Source organism: Ranitomeya variabilis, chromosome 3 (assembly GCF_051348905.1).
Source record: "Ranitomeya variabilis isolate aRanVar5 chromosome 3, aRanVar5.hap1, whole genome shotgun sequence".
Classification (NCBI taxonomy): Eukaryota; Metazoa; Chordata; class Amphibia; order Anura; family Dendrobatidae; genus Ranitomeya; species Ranitomeya variabilis.
The window spans coordinates 715898551-715912015 of NC_135234.1; the positions used below are offsets into that span (position 1 = coordinate 715898551).

The following is a 13465-nucleotide window of genomic DNA, read 5'->3' on the forward strand; positions in this document are numbered from 1 at the left end:
ATGAGCAACACAGGTTGATATGTTAAGCTTTGTTCCATAAGATAAGTCTTTGTCGGTGCGTCTGATGTTTCTTTTTATCCGCACTTTGAAGCCACATCAAAACCGCTTCACATTTTCTTTCTGTTGTTTTCAATGGGAATTCTACGTTTCTATTCATAAAGTGAGGTTTGTTTTTTTTAAAGTGCTTTTAAAAATGTTGCCACCGGAAAACAAGTCACTTCTCTGATGTGGACTCTTCCTGGAATCGGCAGCAATCTTGACACGGTCAAGTCAAAAAGCTTAAAAAAAACCCACATTATTTCTCTAGAGAACCACTTCAGACTTTTACGCCTAAAAATCGTGTCCAATTGTGTCACATTATCAGAGTTGTGCCAAAATTTTGTGACTTTTCAAAGCTTTTACAACAATTTTTGGGCTTAAAGCAGGTGTGGGGACAGGAACATATTATTCGAGCACGCCGAAGACACTCGGTTAGCACCCCGGCATGGCAAATAACGCTCTCTCATCACTATATCCAGTGAATAAAGAATAGATCAGATGTCTGTCGTTATGTTTCATACACATCCCAACCCGGTTTTGGCCAGTGGAGCTGAGACTACAGATTGTACCGCACGATGTCATTGTCGTGGCAGCAGCTTATTCATGAGATTACTTTATAGGATACAAAATCCTATAATAAACTTAGCATCTCTGGATCAGCAAGTATTGGACTGGACACAGTGATTTTTATCGACCTTGAACACAAGGACACATTTCTCATAGACTTATATACTGTACAGTAGTAAAACTGATAACCCTTTCTTCTATAAAGAGAATCTTACATACACTTAGATCTCATTCAGACATCAGTTCTGTGTTCTGTTTTTTGCATATGAGAAAAACCATAACATTTCTCCTGTGTGCCGAATATAAATTTTATCCATGTGACAATTTTTACCAATAACCCTTTCCCGAAATGGCCAAATTCCATTTTTTCATTTTCTATTTTTATCCTTCCATTATTCCGAGAACCATAACTTTTTTTATGTTTCTTTCCACAGACATACAGTATGTCTTTTTTTTTTTTTTGTTACGGGACGAGTTGTACTTTTGAATAACACCATTCATTTTACATCAGCCCAGATTCATCAAAGCTTTCACACCCAAAAAGTGGTGAAAATCAGCAAGATTTTGTTGCAACTCCGAGTTGTGTCAAAATTTCCCGTCATTTGGCATTTTAAGTTTATCCCAGCTCAACAATGGGCAGATCTTGGGCGGGACGAGGGCGTGATGCCACCGCTTGTCGAATTCAAGAGGAGCTGTGACGTTCCCTACACCAGAAACTCCTTGACTGGAGTGAGATTTCTTATGTGGCACATGGAGGCGCACACCAATCATCAGATGCTCCAGATTCAGGAACATGCTTGATTCTCCCTGTCAGTACAATTACAGCAATATCAAACTTGTCCAGCTTTTTTATTATTTTAGTGGTAAAAAGAAAATAAATTAAATTTAAAATACATTTTTGACTGTGACGCCATTTTTCGGTCAATGGAGCTCTCCGAGGGCTTTTCTTTTTGGCTGACAGACGTTTTTATTGATACCATTTTGTGATACATATGACATTTTGATTGCTTCTTACAGCATTTTTTTTTTAACCGTGTTACGGTGACCAAAAGACTACTATTTGGCGTTTTTAATTTTTTTCTATATACGGTGTTTACTATACAGGTTAAAAAATGTTATATTTTGATTGATCGGACTTTTGTGGACAAATACCACATGTGTATTTTTTTTTATATCTTTACTTTTAATGGGGAAAAAGGACTTCAAACTTGTATTTTGTAGTCCCCATAGGGAACTTGAACTTGTAATGGTTCTTTTCCATTACATGCACTCTCTTGAGGTAAGGGTATTCTGGTCAGATAAGATCCTATCTTTCCAGATCCTTGCTTCTATTTAGGTTGCTGCCGTTTCTTGTGGTCACATATGGGCTAGGCTTACCGCTTATCTTTGGACATCAGCACTAATGCTTGTTGCCATCGTCCTTCCAGTATGTGCTGGGCCATATACACTTAGCTCTTGTTGTTTTTCCATCATTGGCCCGATTACGTGCTTATATTGCATGGCTTACTATTTACTTGTCAGGCATCCAATACTTGATTCGATAGGTGACCTCCTTACAGGCATAGTTGTAACTTTGGGTGCATGTATCCTGTGTGCAGTACTCCATTTCATTCATACATTCATTTTGGGTTTGGCAGGGTTGTTGGTTTTTAAATGTCTGTCCATTTTGCGCCAATAAATACTTTAGCATATTTTTGTGATAATTCCGGTGTGCACAATATCTTGTAGTCCATTTCTTTCTTCCTCTGGTCATTATAGTCTCACTACATTATGTAGCACCCTTTTAGCATTTGCATTGTTCAATATTAGTGGTTTTGTGCCTCCAACAGCCGCGGGTGGAATGGTGATCTGTGATGTGCATGGGGGGAGGGGTGGGGTGGTACGCAAATAAACACCGGAGGCAGAATTTTATTCCAGGCACCGCACGCCTCACAGACTGGAAGGACTAACAAAAAAAGCTTAAAGTCTATTTCTCAGCAACAAGACCCCAGCTAGGAGGCACACAGTGCTTCAGCCCCGCAACATGTGGCAGTAATGATAATAGGAGAAAAATGATGACAGGAGATCGGAAGATCGCAGCTTCGAGTCTCCTAAGAAGAGTATTGAAGCGAGTGAAAATTGAAGAAAAAAAAAAAAAGTTTTTAAAAAAAATATTGAAAAATATAAAAAAGTTCAAATCACCTCCCTTTTGCCCCCTTCAAAATAAAACAATTAAAAAAATAAAATACACATTTGGTATTGCTGCGTTCAGAAACACGCGACCAAAATCTACAAAGATTTAATCCGATTGGTAAACTGTGCAACGAGAAAAAGAAAAAAGTCAAAACGCCAGAATTAGGTTTTTCTTTTTTTTTTGGGTCACAACATTGCAATAAAATGCAATAATAGGCTATAAAAACATTGTATCTACACCAAAATGGTATCAATAAAAAAGGTCAGCTTGGCACGCAAAAAAAAAATAACTTCAGTCAGCTCCTGATCCCGAAAAATGGGGACCCTACAGGTCTCGGAATTTTTTTTTTTTTTAACAAGCTTTAGATTTTTTTATCACCACTTAAAAAAAGAACCTAGACATGTTTGACTCGTAATGACCTGGAGAATCGTAATGGCAGGTCAGTTTTAGCATTTAGTGAACATGGTAAAAAAAAAAAATTTGCAGAGTTGCGTGTTTTTTAAATTTTTTTTTACTGCACTTGGTATTTTTTTTCCTGTTTCCAGTACATGATATGGTGAAATCAATGATGTTGTTGAATAGTACAACTCATTCCACAAAAAACCAAGCCATCACACGGCCATATTGATGGAAAAAAAAAAAAAAAAGTTATGACTCTGGGAAGAAGGGGAGCAAAAAACGAAGACTGGACAATCTCAAGGTGGTGATGGGGTTAAAGCAGTATTTACAGGGACATTTTTCTGTGTGTGATTGCAGGTCAGACAATACAAGTTTTGTTTTTCTGTATAAATGTAGGTCAAAGTTAATTAAAATCCTGCAGCTTAGGATTAATTAGCCGCTTATCTTTTGATTTAAAGCTAAATGATCTGAATATTTGTAAGCTTGATTTATTTCAGACACAAGGTTTACTTCAGAGCTGCGTGCAGTTATCGGATCGTCACGGATTAGTGTGCGGAAATAACTGGGACGATGGAAAACAAGCAGGTGAAGCACCGAGCGGTGGGACTTAGTTTAACAGTAGTGATGAACAGACACGCTTGGATAAGTTGTTATCCGCCATTCTTGGGTGCTAACTGAGTATCTTCGGCGAGCCCAAAAAATATGTTCGAGTCCCAGCGGCTGCATATCTCATGGCTTTTCGACAGCCGCAACACATGCAGGGACTGCCTGTTAGCTATGCAATCTCTGTATGTGTTGCGGCTGTCAAACAGGACGCCAGACATGCAGTTGCAGGGACTCGAACATATTTTTCGAGCATGCCGAAGATACTCAGATAACACCTTACACACACTTTTGAGATTAAAAAAAAATTCATGTTTAAAAGCAATTTCTAGGACTTCAATATTAAAATGAGATTGAGGGGCTTTTTTTCTCTTAGTGAAATTAAGGGATCGTTTGGCTTGAAATGATTGTAATTCAGTTTAAACTTTTGCACTGGTTGCTTTCTTTAGGACTTGTGCACACCAGCGTATTATACGGATATACGCTGTCCAAAGTCAAATAGGACAGCACATTGATCAATGCAATAGGATGGTGCCTAAATGTGCCTGGTCAGGAACAGGGCGACACCGATCCTTACCGCAGGTCATCAATATTAGAGAAGTCTGGGTGTGACACTGATGTGAGCGTTCTGTCCAGCGCTGCAAACTAAACTACTTTGTGATAAACACACAAATAATCCTTTTATTTTATGAAAAATAAATTTATTACTTAACACCCTTGCTTTAACAATGTTGATTTTTCTTTTTTTTAAATCAGAATACTTGTCTTTCATGTAAAATAGTTTGATACAGTACATTATAGGTTACAGTTGGTTTTCCTTGTAAATTCTAAGGCTTTCCTACCCCCATGTCTTCCGCTGTAACAATATTCACCCCAAAATAAGGTGCCGACTAAATAAAAACAAATAGGAACTGATTTGAAATCCACTACACCAAGCCAGCCGAGAGAGATCCGAACAGACGCAGCGTCTGAACACGAGCAATTTTCACGCTCCTTGTTTTGGCTTTAGAAAAAAAAAAAAAAAATTATATAAAATTAATTGCATGCTCGCAAGTCATCAACAGGAAAATAACTAGGACAATTGATTTTTTATTTTTTTATTTTTTAAATTTTTATTTTTGCTTGTTTGCTGGAGCAAACGGATTCAAATCAGTTTCAGACACTTTACTATCGTATAGCAGCTTTAATACCAGTCAAGTTAAGAAGTTATTCAAAAAGAGTCAGGTTATCATCTTTGGGAGGCTTGTGTTGAAAATGAAGGAAAAAAAAAAAAAAAAAAGTTTAAAAATGGGAGCAATATGTAACAAAATTGCTGGTTAAAAAATAAAAAAAACAACAACTGATCACCGTGATAATGTGGATCATCACACAGAGTATACAATGCAAACGGAAAATGTAAAGGTATGATGATCTGGAGAAGTTTGTTCCAGCTTTGTGCGTTGATGATGATGGTGGTAATTATTTCGAAAAGAAAAAAAAGAAAAAATTGGTCAATTCATAATATTCTTACTGTCACCACATACAATAACGAAAAAAAAACAAAAACCTTTTTGTTCCAAGCATACTTCACAGCTTCACCTGCTAGCATCACTGAAAGAAATGCATTGGTCGATTTAAACCATTTTCAAGTATACTATGGAAGTAGCAAATTCACAATATCGACTGTGCTAAGATTTGCGCGCTCGCGCATCGGCCCTACATTCGGCGACATGTTGTGTAACGTGGCTTCTGGACATTTTTTAATATATTTTTTTTTCTAAGGTGTAAATGTACAGTACATTCCAAAGCCAGGCTCCAGGCAGGTGGCTACCAGCTCAGTCCTGTCGGCCCAAGCAACAGTGCATTGACGTTTCCTGGGGTCTGGGTACGGCTCAGTACCGATGAGTCTGATGGGAGTATTGTGGAGGCTGCTGGGAGGTAGTCGAATAGCCCATGCTGCTCTGAGGTTGTGATGTGCTTGGTCCAGGGTTTGGATAGGCAGCATGTGGATTGGAACGCTAAAGAGAAAGAAAGGTTTAAAAAAATTTTTTTATCTGGTTTATATACATTTTTTTCTTTTACAAAAAAAGTTGTTTTTTTCCTCCTTCAGCATTTTCTCATGTGTTTGTTTTTCCTCCAAAATATATTGTTCCAAGGTATTAGTTTAAAAAGGAGGAAAATAGAAAATGAACAAACCGTATGATGATGTTTTTTTGTGCTCCCCCCACTTCAACTTAGCCTTATTGTGTGAAATACGCTTATGTTGGCCTAAGTTCACACTTGCGTATGGCTGGTCTGCGGATGGCTGCATACGTCCTCCCTACTTCTTCCGCATGCGTCCTGTGTACCCATCTTTAACACTGTATGCGGATGCGGCGTTTTGACGTGCCTGCCGAAAAGTTGCGTTCCCGTGCAGTCGGCGGGCACATCAAAACACCACATCCACATACAACGCATGTCCCTGCGTACCCAATTTTAAAGATAGGTACGCAGGACGCATGCGGAAGTAGGCGGAGCTTAAGTGAGGATGTACGCAGGCATTCGCAGACCAGCCACACGCAAGTGTGAACTTAGCCTAACTGAACTGACCGGGGGTCTCCAGATATGAATCCACAGCCAGAGGGCGCAGTGAGAACGTTGTATAAAACAGAGAGATCGGACCACAGTGCACGGGCTGGCCGGTGAGGCTCCTGGCCCGAGCGTGACCGCTGCATAGCAATACATGACGACTGGGTCGGAAGAGACGCCGATCAGTCCGAGCACCGCATCTCAATCTGATTTATATGTCCGTCTGACAGGGCAGTGAGTTTGGGGAGGAAGACCCACTGCCAGACCAAGCATTGCTGTCAGTACACAAATCATGAAATCGCGGTAGGAATCTGGCTTTTTTTTCCCCCATAGGCTCTGCTCTAGGACATACAAAATGTCTGAATAATAAAATCACAATCCAAAAACACAAGATGCGCATAAAAAAAATGAAAATGAATGCTACTGTCCTAGTATAAACAGAAAAACAGACTAGAAGGGAAAAAAATAAAAATTAAAAATAAGTAAAAAGTCAGATCCAGCACCAGAGGAAAGTATAGGTGTTATTTTTTAATGGAGAAACAGGTTAAAACTGAGAAATGTGGCACAAAATCGTTTGCGAAAACTAGGTCATACATGTTCCTAATTGTCACTATCCTGTGCTTGACGATAATTGCTGCAGCAGGAGCCTCCCCCCATCAGTAGGACAGACTGTTAAACCTTGCCCCCTTAGCCAAGCTTCACCTTCTACCATTTCACAGGCATACATAGAGCATCATTTCTACAAGACCATTTGTCAGTTTGCAGAATGTACGCCATAATCCTGAGACAGTGGGGGTCTACATGACAATTTCCACTAGAAAAACAAACACTGTAGTAGGCAGACCCTTCTATTCCACGTGTGAGTACGACCCAAGAAGGGAGAGCTGCAGAGCCGTTACCTGATAGTCTGAGGTCATGATGAGACCACCTGAGGTAGTGGTAGGGGGAACAACCCTCACTTTCTTCAGCGGTGGCCCTTGTGCGTGGCTGTTATCTTGGTTTCCTGGGTGCCCGGTGCCATTTGTATGGTTATTGCCTTGCTGCTGCTGTTGATTTTTCTATAGGGATTTAAAACAGAGAATTATTATAGCGAAGGAGGAAAAAAAAAAAAAAAAAGTATAGTTCGTGGCGAAAACTCTGCGGAGAATCACTGACACTTTACAGTATTTATTAGTTGTAAACACATGTGCCGAGTTTTTCGGTGGGTTTATGAGTATGGATGCATTGGTGTCCTCAGTAGAGTGCTGGCATTTCCATGAAACGTACCTTGTCCCCCTTATCATCAGGCTCCTCTTCGGTGAGGAACTCCCTCTTTGGGTACGGAATTTGGCAGCCTGCAAACACACTGCAGCAGAACAACTGGTCAATGCCACATTAGATGGGTTATCGGGGTTGTCTTATTATAAAAAGCCCCGTCCATGTGTCCTAATCCCAACTTTACAGTGGAAACCTCCCCCCACCCCCCGTCACTTGATATCCTACCCAAGGTTCACAGACCCCGCTAACAGTGGCTCAGCTGGCTACACATTTCCCCCATCAGTTGCTACAAGCTTAATCCAGTAATAAAGAGGCTGATCACACCTAGATCATGGAGAGGGGTAGTCATGGGAAATCAAACCCCTCATTAGTTAGGAGGTCTTCCCATTTATAAAGCGATGGTATACTGCTAGGATAATCCATTACTTTATAACCAATGGGGGTCTGGATTCTGGGCCTCCCACCTATACTGAGAATAAAGGGTGGGTGGTGAGCGCCGCTGTAGTGCTTCGCTCCGTCACCATTTTCCCCTGCAGCATGGCCCAATAAAGGAGAACTATTCAAGCTGCCATTATTCCCCCCACCTTCCTATATCTTACCGGAGAATCGGACCCTAGAAACAAGACTAGAGCAGAATACGAATTACTGGTTGGTGGATGCGGAGATCTGGGCATCGTGTATATACCGCCATTACCTGCCACAGTGAAGCATGCACTATACGGAGAGAAGAAAATGGGCTGATGTCGAGTCACTTACTCTGATGTAGGGAGAGGGTCTTCTAGAAAATATGGATCCTGCATAGCTTGCTCAGAGGAAATTCGTTTTATCGGGTCCATTGTCAGCAATTTCTGAAGCTTTGAAAATAAACAACATCTCACTATGCTTCACCGACCTACAATCCCCCTGCAAACCTGCCTGTACTCTGCCTAACCTGTGTCCTTTACACAGAGCGTAAAAAAAGCCGTGACCCCAAGATACAGAGCAGTACTAGAAGACATTTTAGGGAATTTTCCCAGACCTGCATCTGACGCACAGAGCAGCAAAGCAAAACAAAGGAGTATACTTTTTATTTTAAGTTACGGTAGTTTTCTGTGAATAATGGCATATAGGAACCCAGGCTTAAAAGGGTTGTCCACTCCTGTAATACTGATCTACTACAGTCACCAATCAGCGGTTCTTGGTGCCGCCGGATGTGATCAGCGGATGACACCAGTTGTGCAGCGCCATCAACTGCACAGTGGCCACGACTGGTACTGCACATCGAATAAATGTGATTGGATCTGCAGTACTCGCCGTGGCCACTACACAGTTAATGGCGCTGTGCTGCCCTGCTAAGTAACCGATCACACACGGCCGGCGGCGGCACAGAGCAGTTGATCGGTGGGTGTGCCGGGTGGGTGTGCCGGGTGTCTCACCCGCTCCGATCTGATATTTATGACCTAACTTGAGGATAGGCCATCAATATACTGTAATTAGTACACAGACCCCTATAAGCACATGGTGCTTTGTAAACCCCATGATACAAACTTCACCTGTCAGCGTAGGTCAATTAGATCTGAAACAGTCAGAAGGGGCTCATTTATACAATATCTTCTAAGGAAAGACCCCCCCTTCAATGGGAACATATCAAGCCAATATAACACTTACCAGGTGGAATGTTTTGCTGTCTGGCTTAACTTTATGCTTCTCCATATATTTAATAAGGCTGCAGTTGGTATAACTGAAACATTAACAGTGTAAGTGGTCATTACCATCTGTATCAGGAAAACATGCAGAAATGCCCGGACCACCCATACACATAGCACAACATGTACAAGGGCAGAAGAGAGACTGGCCTCCTCTGCCATGTCTGGCAGGCCCATATACCATGACTGGAGCAGGCACAACTATGTCGCACTTAATACGGGGCCCTGTTCTCAGGATCACTGTCAGACCCCCAGGGGTTAATCCATAGGACTACAACTCTGGGCATTACCTTTTAAAAGGGAATCTGTCAGCAGCTATTTGCCAGCTAATCTGAGAGCATCATGATCCAGAGACCCAGATTGCAGCGATGTATCACTTACTGGGCTGCTTGCTGCAGTTTGTTTTTTAATAGAATCACTATTAATAAATCTCCTGCTTATTAAATAGAGGACTCCGTGTCTTGTGCCATGCAAGTCATCCTGTGGTGTAACACTGCCCCCAATATGGATCGGCAGCATCCTGTGTACACTGTGCATAGGCAGAAAGATGTCAGAGGTGTGGGCGAAGTTATACACAGCTCAGCATTCAGAGAACTGGTAGAGAAAACAGGGATTTTTAGTAAAACTGCACCAAGCAGTCCAGTAACTGACATCACTGGAATCAGGGTCTCAGCCCCTACATCCTACTGCTCGCTGATTAAGTAGCAAAATCCTAATGATAGATTCCTTTTAAATCGGTGTTGGATGCAGTGAATATGACTGAGTGTACCACAAACATACGATACGCAATGTACAGTAAACTGGAAAGCAAAAAAAAAATAAAAAAAATTACTATATACCAACTTACGTGTTTCTGCGAAAATCCTTCATAAGTGTAGAGTGTTCAGGCATCTTCTTGATGTCTTCCCAGTCTTTTTCTGAAAAAAGTCACCCAGCATATTACAATATAACCAGGAACTTCATACTTTAAAGACCACACGATTCAACTGTGAAATTGCAACACTGGGAAGGGAAAGTGGCGCAGTTCTGGAATTCTCACGAAGAACAGACATGTTACTGATATGCAAGTGATAAAAAAAGAAAAAAATGGAAACCTTATCAAAACACCCAGATTTATTCAGTATAAATATTCTGCACCACGTGCAGAAATCCTGGCACTTACAGCCTCAACTGCCATCACTGAGGTCATTAATGGCTGTCTGTGGAATGTTCTGTCTCACTGAATGCACTTGGACAAGTCATCAAGATCCGCTGCTGGCAGCTTCCTTTGTAATTGATGACCAACGACGTCCCAGAAGTGCTCAATGGGACACAGGTCAGGAGACGCTGCAGGCCATGGTAGCGCGTTCAGGTCATGTAGACAGCTCACAGTAGCACAAGCAACATGCGGCCTGGTGTTTTCGTGTTGAAAAATGGCTCCTGGGATACTTTGGAGAAATGGTCGTACCACTGGTTCTACGACCAAATCCATGCAATGCTGAGCTGTTCGTGTACGTGGAATGAACACTAGAGGGGTCCGGCTACGGTATATTATACCACCACACATCATAATTCTAATAATCAGACCGATGTTTTGTTCCCTCATGAAGGCGTCTTCATAGCGTTGCCCATGTGGTCTCCAGATGGAGCCAAGAGGCTGGAATGGAGCAATGGACGTCTGTCCTCTTCAGCTTCTGGGAGCAGACTGCGTGATTTAAAGTGTGCCAACGTGGCCTGCAGCATCTCCGGGCTTGTCTCACATCTACGTGAAAATCGGTCAGCATCATTGAGAAGCTGCCAGTGGTGGATCTTGATGATTTCTATGGTGGCAGAAGATTCCTCAGAGAACCATTAATAACCTCACTGAAAGCAGCCAATTTGTGTAGGTGCGGGGATTTCTGAATGTGGCGCTCACACTGGTTATTGACTAAATTGAGAACTTTTGAGATTTTATTTCCATCTTTTCATCATTTGCATATTATTAACATGTCTATCCTTCCTGATATTTCCATAATTCCACGCCTTTTCCTTCTGGGTGTTGCAGTACTAATGCTGTGGAGCGTATATTCTTCTTGTGTCACGCTTGTACACATCAGTAAGCCGTCAGACGTGTAACGTTCACAGTATCACAATATCAGATCATGGATGAGCGATACAGTCCAGAAGCCGTACCTGCAGGGAACCCCATCACATTAAATATTCTATCTAGCTGGTCGTGGTGGTAAGGATTACTAGTCTTTATATCTTCTTGACGACAATGAAAAATTGGTTCAGATGTTAGAAGTTCTGCAAATATACATCCTATAGCCCATATATCTGCGGAGAGGGAAAAAAAACAGCAAAAATTCATAAAAAGCAGAGTACATGCCGGCCACTCACATAAATGCCAAATAAATGAGAGAAACTGAGGGGTTAATACGATATCAGTGCATGTATCAGGCCTGGAGTCCACAGATGGCAGACTAGATACACTGTAGCAAAACCTCAGCTGTGTGAAGCATTTCATCTTTACATATTCTCAACCTCCGAGTGTTTCCAGTCACATACAACAGGCAGAAGTCTCAAATGGAATCTGTCAGCAGGAAATCACACCCCAAACTCTGTATGTGCATGTAGCTCCTTCCAAAGAGGAGTGCAGCAATACCTTTACATGGCCAGTCCGTCCCTCTGCTGAGGAATCAGTGTTGGAATTAATAAGCAAATGAGGCTGAAGAGCTATGGTAGATCTGAAGCCTCCGTCACTCCAGCTCTACACCCCACCCAGTGCCAGTTCCTACGATAAGGATAAGAACGCTGTAAAACGCTGTAAATGAGAAACATGTGGATAAGGGTTCGTTTATTATACTACGCGTTTTGACACCGATCTCCACTTATCACTACACCAATTCTTTTATTTTTGCTTCTTCTCCCTTTCTCCACTACTTCGCTCTCAATAATTTTTTTCATACATCTCTCAATTTCTGTCATTACCAACATTACGGTTAGGTTTCTTCACCCATTCTCGTCCCATCCCATTCTCCTTTGTGTTATCGGTTCACACGCACATTTCAGGATTTACATACTTCTACGTGTCGGTATGTTTTATCTGTGCTTTTCTTCCAAAAAACAAAAAACCAGACACTGGTATGGTGTCGAAATGCGTAGTGTAATTAAAAACCAAAAACACATTATCCACATTTTTCTCAGTAGGAGACTTTCCAGTCTAACTTTAGGCTGTGTGCACACGTTCAGGATTTTTCGCTATAAAAACGAGATAAAACCGCGAAAAAAACGCATCCATTAAGCATCCTATTATTAGAGTGCAATCTGCATTTTTTGTGCACATGTTGCGTTTTTGCAGTGTGCATGCGCTGGAGCTCCTTGACCTTTCCCGGCGCCTGCGCACTGCAGAACTTTATACTCAGAAGTACGCCTGCGCAGGAGCGCGATGCTGGGGAGATGGTGTGGATAACGTAGGGACAGGTCATCCACATGGAGCAAGAAGAAGGGAGGCATCGGACCAGGATCAGCGTCACCCCTCGGACCGCCCCGCAGGTGAGTATAAGAAAAGCTCTTTTTCTTGTCTTACAGGTGGGGTTGGGGGCAGATGTATAGCATTATCGAATTCTGTATATCAGCCCTGAAAGGTGGCGGCCATAACTCACATCTGCCCAACCTGGTGACGGGTTCCCTTTAAAGGTAAACACTATATTAATGAGAAACGTTCAAGGAAATCTCAAATCTATTAAATGTAACCAACAATAATGTAATATTCATGAAATGCATCGTTTAGAATTTGCATTTTGACATTTCAAAGATGATGATAATTAAGGAGGAAATTCCCCAAGAAAAGAAACGCGAGGATTCTTCTGACCTTTTGAGTTTTTGCTTGGCAGAATCTCTGTGTGGCAACAACGAAAACCGAAGCAAAGTAATCACAGTCATTAGTGAAGATTAAAGTGAGCCCACCCTTCAAATACGCACCTAAGTGTATAGAAATGGCCGTCTGTACGGCGATCAGTAGGGAAAACGGTCTAAGGGACAGGCCCAATACTTCTCACAGCTCAGGCTTTCCTACCTGGTCTAGAAAATACGCTATAAGGAACTGTTCACATTTCTATCCTGACTTTCCATTTCTTCTGTTACGATTGCTTTTCACAAAGTATCGGACTCAAATCCAGTCTGCTTACCTAACACAGATACTACTGTAACAAACTGTCAGCTGTAAATAGTACTA

At 41.7% G+C, this 13465-nt stretch overlaps 1 protein-coding gene across 2 annotated transcripts in view; it reads right to left on the reverse strand.

Moving 5' to 3' along the window:
• Positions 1-4516: 4516 nt before the first annotated feature.
• Positions 4517-13465, reverse strand: part of CDK8 (cyclin dependent kinase 8) — a 55032-nt gene continuing 46083 nt past the window's right edge. For both annotated transcript variants that reach the window (XM_077298310.1, XM_077298311.1), the window contains exons 7-13: positions 11422-11565; positions 10118-10187; positions 9233-9305; positions 8342-8439; positions 7595-7673; positions 7228-7386; positions 4517-5778 (exon numbers count right to left, since the gene is read on the reverse strand). In XM_077298310.1, coding sequence (XP_077154425.1) covers positions 5653-5778; positions 7228-7386; positions 7595-7673; positions 8342-8439; positions 9233-9305; positions 10118-10187; positions 11422-11565 — 749 coding nt within the window. In that variant the 3' untranslated portion in view covers positions 4517-5652. The remainder of the gene's footprint in view (positions 5779-7227; positions 7387-7594; positions 7674-8341; positions 8440-9232; positions 9306-10117; positions 10188-11421; positions 11566-13465) is intronic.